This window comes from Monodelphis domestica, chromosome 1 (genome assembly GCF_027887165.1).
Source record: "Monodelphis domestica isolate mMonDom1 chromosome 1, mMonDom1.pri, whole genome shotgun sequence".
NCBI lineage: Eukaryota > Metazoa > Chordata > Mammalia > Didelphimorphia > Didelphidae > Monodelphis > Monodelphis domestica.
The window spans coordinates 508,634,548-508,641,743 of record NC_077227.1 but is presented as its reverse complement, the minus strand read 5'-3'; the positions used below and the strand labels follow the sequence as shown (position 1 = coordinate 508,641,743).

General features: G+C 49.5%; 1 protein-coding gene across 1 annotated transcript in view; it reads left to right on the top strand.

The window, feature by feature from the left end:
• Positions 1-650: 650 nt before the first annotated feature.
• Positions 651-7,196, top strand: part of RIMS4 (regulating synaptic membrane exocytosis 4) — a 71,206-nt gene continuing 64,660 nt past the window's right edge. The window contains exon 1 of the mRNA XM_056813016.1: positions 651-1,347. Within this exon, the coding sequence (XP_056668994.1) occupies positions 1,251-1,347 (97 nt within the window). The 5' untranslated portion in view covers positions 651-1,250. The remainder of the gene's footprint in view (positions 1,348-7,196) is intronic.

The window sequence follows — 7,196 nt, the reverse complement described above, 5'->3', positions numbered from 1 at the left end:
GAATCCAGCCTTTGCCTCCCACCCACCAAGGGAGTAAAAAACAACTTTTCTTTCCATTGGAGCTTCCTTTTTAAAAGGTTCCTCTTATGGGAAAGGACCCCCCCCCCCCCCCCCCGCCCTGCCCCATAAAGGTTCCTCTTGTGGAAAAAGGCCAAAGCTATCCAGGACACTCCTCCCCCCAAAGGGATAACATTTTAAAAGTGGGCTACAAATACAAAAGAGGGAGAGATTAAGGCGAGTGGAGATCATGTGATCCAGTTTGACTGATTCCTTTCCCTATATGCCCAGGCAGGGAATAAGTAATGGTTGGCACAAAGAGGAGATGGGAAGCTGGAAATGGGGGGAAGGAAAAGAGAGGGATACCATAGAACTTTGGGAAGCAGTATGGTGTATGGGCAAAGTCAGAAGCCTGAGCTCAAATCTTGCTCTTCTGCTTAACTACCTGTGTGACCTTGGGCAAGTTCCAAGCCTTCTCTGGGCCTCAATTCCCCCCCCCCCCCTTAAAAATTCGATGGTTGGATTTAGGTTATGACTCCTCTGACTCTAAATATTATGCGCCTGTAATTAGACCATGGTTAAGGCTCCTTCCGCGCTTTAAGACCTCTGCTTCTCTAACCAGTACCGCCCCACTTGTCGCTCTCCATTCTCACCACGGTCAGTGACACCTGCTCCTTAGCTTGGCGCCTCTCTGATTCAGAAGCTGATCGAGCGCTGTCCAGCGTCCCCGGAGTACGGTGCGCCCTGTTTGGGGCCCCGCCCGCCTCAAGCCCACTTTCCCTTTAACATCAAACCCCCCAATTCCCCGGCTCCCCGGGAGCCCCCTCCCTCCACGGGCCGCGCCGATTGGCTAAACCGATGACTTCACTCTAGAGCCCGCCCCGGGCTGGGGGAATGAAGCGCCAGTCAGGTCTCCGCAGCAGACTGGAAAGCAGGCTGTCCCTCGGTTCTGTGCGCCTCACCTTGGCGCGGCCCAGCCCGGCCCTGCCCCACTCTGTCCCATTCTATCCCATCCACTCCCAGCGGTCCAGGCTCAGCTGCCCAAACCCAGAGTGCCGCGCAGCGCCCTGGGTGTGGGCCCCGCAGCCCGGTAGCCCAAGCCTGAGCCCCAGCGGCTCCCTCCCTTCTTCCTTCGGAGCCCCAGCCAAGCCGCCAAGACGCCGCGCGCGGTGCTCCGAGTCAAAAATGGGGCGGCTAAGCTGGCCAAACCGCCGGCGGCCGAGGCGCCCGGGGCCGGTCCTCCTGGGCTCTACATGGAGCGCTCTCAGAGCCGCCTCAGCCTGTCCGCCTCCTTCGAGGCACTCGCCATCTACTTCCCCTGCATGAACTCCTTCGACGAAGAGGACGCTGGTGAGAGCCTGGAGAATTGGGGGGGGGGGGGGAGGCTGGGGTTGAGGGGAGATAATGGAAGAGAGAGGCCCGCGGGCTGGTGGAGAGAGGGTGGGGTGGGGTGGCTCAGGAGGCAGAGGTGGAGGGGTGAGCATTGGGGGAAGCGGGAGCTGGAATTCTGGAGAGGCCTTGATGGAGGTGAGTGGACGAAGTGATAAAGGATGGCCTTCAGGGATGGGACTCCGAGGGTTTGTGAGATGTGGAATGGAGAGACAGAAGGGGCCATAGAAACAGCGCTGCTGGTCTTGGCACATGAAGTGGCCACTGCCTGAGGGCTCTGGAATAGGATAGAAGCCCTTTCCCACGAAATGGCCCGCGGGGTGTAGTCTGGGTTCTAAAGCAGCCTCTTAGGAGCTCTAGGAGCAGAATCCTGCTTGGAGACTTGCTTGTACTCTACACGTATCTTCCGCTCCCTGCGCCACCCCCACCCCCTACTCCAATTTCTAGTGAAGGCGCTTGCTCCAGGCCCCACGGACCCCCTAGCTTCCTCCTCCGAGATCTAGACCTAATGGACACTGGGGCAGAATTGGAAAGGGAGAACAGTGCCGAGGTCTCTCCTGGACTCTCTTTTATCTATAACACCTGGGGGAAATATGTGGTTTAAAAAGGGATCCTGACTTTGGGCTTTAAATTAAAGGTGGCTTTCCCTGGGGGGAGTGTCTCTATATAGCTGGTTGTGGAATGGGTTGAACTTAACATCATCTAACCCCAAAGGGACATTTGGGGTGCTGGAGCCACATATTTATTAGCCCTTTCCCAGAGGAAGAATTAAAAAGGAGTGTATTAGGTCCTGGGGATATTAAGGAAGAAGAAACTCTAAAGCTTCAAGTTTGGCATCATACAAAACAGGCAAGTTTGATGGGGTTGTGTGAGGAGGGGGATGGACTTTCTTTTGCTACTTTATTTTGTGTAAGTAAAAGATGGCTCCTAAGGAGATATCTTGGAAGAGTTGGGGGTGGGGTGCAAAACTATCTTGTAAGATTGACTTTGGCTCCATTGCAACTGTAGTAACTGGTTGGGCCAGAAAGTGGATCAAGTGTAAGGATCTTAGAATCACAGATTTAGAGCTGGAAGGGGCCTTTAAGATGACTGAGTTCACCTCCTCCTCTCCATTTACAGATGAGGATTGTGAGACACAGAGAGGTTAAGTGACTTGCTCAGAGCTATACAGCTAGTATCTGTGACAGGACAAATCTAAATCTCTCTGTCTGCTTTACCATACTCCTAGCCTCTCAAGGAGAAGAGGGGATATTAGAACCTTTCTCTGAAAGTCTTCTGTGCTAAGCTGGAACCTGTTAGCATAGATACTTGAGAGGAGGATAGTGGAATAACAGGTAGATCCCTAACTTATTTCGGACAGGAAGGAAGCTTATTTTGTAATCCTCTGCTCTCCTGGTGTCACTGGAGAGAAACAGCAGACATAACCAGAGAAGAGTTAGAGCAGTGAACTCAGAGCACCTGGATTTAAATCCCACCTTCTGATGCATACTGTCTGTGTGATGAGTGGACAAGTTATTTATCCTTCCTGGGCCCTTCAGTTTCCTTATCTGTGAAATGAGGGGGTTGGACTAAAGAGCTTCTGAAGTCTCTTCCTGCTCTCAATCTATGGTGCTATTTAAGTCTGAAAGAATTTCAAGGATTCTGTGTGTAAAGCTCTATTCAGACTACTGGAGGCAGGGGGAAGGAGAGGGAATAACAATTTGATGCAGCCAGACTTGGGGACAAAGTCATACTGGCTCCCTTCTTCCCCCTTTCCCATGTAGTTATCTGTTCATATGCCAACAGTTGCCATTTTGAATGATGTTTCTTCACCCACCAGACAGGGGAGAGAGAAAGAAGGTCTACTAAGAAGATATAACAGAACTTCAGGGCTAGAAGGGAATGTTGATATTCATTATTCTAAGAAGATCATTGAATGTTAGAGCTGGACTTCACTCTAGGGATCATCTGTTGAGGACCAGAGAGGGAGAAGCAGATCCCTTCCCTTTTCTCTCCACTCCATTCCACACCCATCAAATCTTTTCAAATGTATAGCTTCACCCCAATATTCCCCTTCCTCAAAAAAGAGGTCAACTCTTAGAGGACACTACTAGGTATCCTGGAAGAAAGGCTTTGTGCCTCTTCTTCAACTAGGAATGAGGAGCCCCAAAGTTTGATGTCATCAGGTTGGACAAGGACATCCACATGTTTTTCTAACTTCTTCCTTTTCAAGTAAGGAGTATGAAATCCAATTTGTAGAAAAATGACCTGGGATCTAGAAAAGTTTAAGGGCAAAGCAGCAGTTCACAAAAATCTTTGATTAGGGACTTCCTGCTTAGTGACTGGGTTGTGATGGGGATGGAAGTGGGGCACAGCTTGAGCTTCCTAGGAAGGGGGGGGGGCTAAAGCTTTGCCTCCAAAGATTTTCACTAGAAAATTAGAAGCCATGGGTATAGTTCATTTCTCTTCTGAAGAAAAAAATTAAGATCATTTTGGATTTTTCCTTAACACTTCTACAGTCATTAATATAACCAGTTGCACTTTGTTTCTACAAGAAATTGTTTTATCCCTGGATAAAGGCAAGGCTCTTATTCTCAGAATATCCTCAGTGTATCTGTGGTCTCATGGGCTTACTGACCCTATCACCTATGAAGATCATAACCCCTCTTGGACTACTCATGCTTCCCATCTTGTCCATGTCTTTCCCCATCTCCTTCATAGAAGTCAATGGGGGGAGGGGGGAGGCCTTTCTCCGGTCCTTTTAAATGTTTCCAGGGCACAAATGTAACACCCAGGCCATCCATGTTTTCAATTTAATTAATATCTCGCCTATGAATAGTACTTGTTTTTACAGTCTCTACCTCAAAACCTCCCTGGTTGGGGAAGCAAGGGATTCGATTCTAGAAAACTGAGACTTGGAGAACGGGATGGTCCCACGAAACCCGGGTCGAGCCCAAGCCTCTTGGCTCTCAGCTAGGGATCTTTCTCTCACTGCTTCGGAAGCTTTCAAAAATGGCATAGCGCTATCTCTCCTTTCTCCCCTCCCTCTGAAATCCCCTCCATGTCCTTCCTTCCCCCGCCATTCCCCCTTCCTGAGAAAGAAGACTGTGTCCCTGACCGCGTTTCCGGTGAAGCGAGCCCCCTCCTCTGCCCTATGAGCGCTGCTTCTGAGTCATGGCGCAAGGAGCAGCTCCACGAAATGGATCAAACTGGAAATCGTTTCCAGGGCGAAAAACCTTCCCTTCGGCCTGGCGGGGCTGGGTAGGGAGGCCAGGCCCTCCAGCTGGGTGTCTATGCGCGCGCGCGAGATGCAAGTGTAGCTGTGTCTGTGGCTGCGGCTGTGGCTGTGGCCGTGCAGGGGGTCTCTTTCAATAACGTTTCGTCTTCGTTGGGACAAAAGCTTGGAGCAAGACGCGTATTGTCTCTGCCTTCTCGCTAAGTTCGAACTTCATTTAAGAATACCCTAAGAAGATGAAGGGAACTCGAAGGTGTCCTTGCGTTCTGGTTATTACCCCATTTCCTCTTTTGCTTGCTTTCCTACTCCTGCCGCTAATGAGGGTCTTTTCAAAAGCCTCATTCGGTACCTTTACATAAGGGCAGTAAATACCTTCTTGAGAAGCTAGCATCCGGTCAAGAATACCGAGAACACATTCGAATGAAATGTTTCCCAGGAGACATTTCAGATGATGTGAGGCTCAAAACTGATGAAATGATAATGTTGTGGGGTTTTTTTTGGGGGGGGTTAAACTTGCTAAACTATTATTTGGGCATACTGTATGGTAGGAGCAGGGTACTGGGGGAGATTGTTGGGACATGAGTGAGTTGTAAAAAAAACAAAATACATTAATAATTTTTGTCAAAATCTGATACTCCCTACATCCTCCCCCCCCCCCCCAAGCACACCTCTCTATGTCTAGAAGTGACTCAAGAGCTCATCTTTCATTTCTTCAGAAGATGAAGCTAAAACCCAGAAAGGGGAACGCAGTCACACAGCACAGTTAATGGCAAAGATGGGCGAAGGAGAAAGAAAACCCATTAAGGTTAAACAACTTGTCCAGGGTCACAAATGCCAGCCAAGATTGGAACCCGGGTCCCCTAACTCCCAGTGCTATGACTTTTCTACTATGCCACTACTCCTTTCAACAGATTATAATTCAGACGGAGAGATAGTTCTAGACTTGTCTTTTGAACCATTCCCCTGTGTGTGTGTGTGTGAGAGAGAGAAACACTGAGAGGCAGAGAGACAGACACACACACACACACACACACACACACACACACACAGAAGGAGGGAGGGAGGTAGAGAGAGGTAGAGAGAGAGAGATTGAGAGAGGGAGAGAGAGGGAGGGAGGAAAGGAGGGAGAGAGAAAAGTTGTGGGCTGCTTCCTGTGTTAAATTCAATTTCTCAGTCTTATTTCACTCGATTTATTCATTCTCCTGCTGGGAAATTGTGGTTTAGGGAGCCAAATCCCGCTACAGACAATTACAACTTTCTGTGACCTTGGACAAGTCACTTCCCTTTTGTGGACCTCATTTTCCTCATCCATAAAATGAAGGAGAGGGGGCATCTGGCTTTTTTCCCCCTTAGGGTTCTTTCATCTGTTAATCTGATTCCATGCTAGGATTTCATCACCACAGCCGAAGGCACTCCTGGAAGCAGTGTACCATGAGGATGGGGGAGGGGCGGAAAGATCCACGTGGATGTCGTCCCACCTTAAACCACCTTCTCAGTTTTGTCCACATTTAGAACGATGGCTTTAGGAGCCCAGTACCAGGTTGTCCGGCCGTTAAGCTTGGATAGCAGATTGGTAGCCCCATGGGACTTCTGGAATGGGGTTGTTGGGAGAAAAAGATGGAGGTGGAGAGTGCTAGAAGTGACACCACAGCTGGACCTTTTGTAGCTTTCACCTGGTACTTTGTCAATTCGGTCCGCCGGAGACTACAACCTTACCCTGGGAGGTGAGGGAGGAGGTATCAGGAAAATATAACCTCGCCTCGCCGCCGCAGCCGCCGTCGCCGTCTCTCCACTAGATTCTGGCCCCCGCAGCTGCAGGAGCGGCGCCAGGATGCTGTGAGCGCGGAGAGGGAAGGGAAGAGGTTTCCATGGCAACAGCCCATCAGCAGCGGTCCTCTCCCAGCGGAGCCTGGGCAGTGTCTTTGGGATAGAAGTTTCTTCAGGCGCCCACAGACCAGACCAGCTCTCTTCTCCTTCCCACCCCGCCCCTTTCCTTCAGCCTAAAGGATGAGTTTTCGTTGGATTTGGGGTTTAGGCTGCATACGGTCCCTATGAAACACCGGAGGCCCCCTCCCTCAGTTCCCACCCCGATTCCAGAGCCTTGGAAATTACTGCCCAGAGTGAGGAACTCTCACTAGCTTGAGAAGTCAAACCCTGTGGGCAGATTTCTTATGATAAGCCATATTTCTATAACACTTTAAGATCACACACAAAACTGCAGTATGTATAAAATGTATACGATGTTCTAGTTCCACTGCCATCTGTATCTGTATATCCTTGTACTATTTTCCTCACCGTCTTGTTGCATATAAATCTTGGGCTAAAATAAACACTCGGGGAGGGGAGACAGAAACAGAGACAAAGACAGAGAGGGAGAGACACAAAGACAGCTAAACCAGAGCTAGACAGATAAGCAGCATGGCTTTCTGAGTCAGGAAGACCCAGATTCAAATCCAGGTCAGTTAAATAATGACCTTTAGTTATTCACTTCACTCTTCAGGGCCTTAGAAACAACTTTCTAAGACTATTTGTTGTTCCTGTTCAGTAGTTTTTCACTTATGTCCAACTCTTTATGACATCCTTTTACAGATGAAGA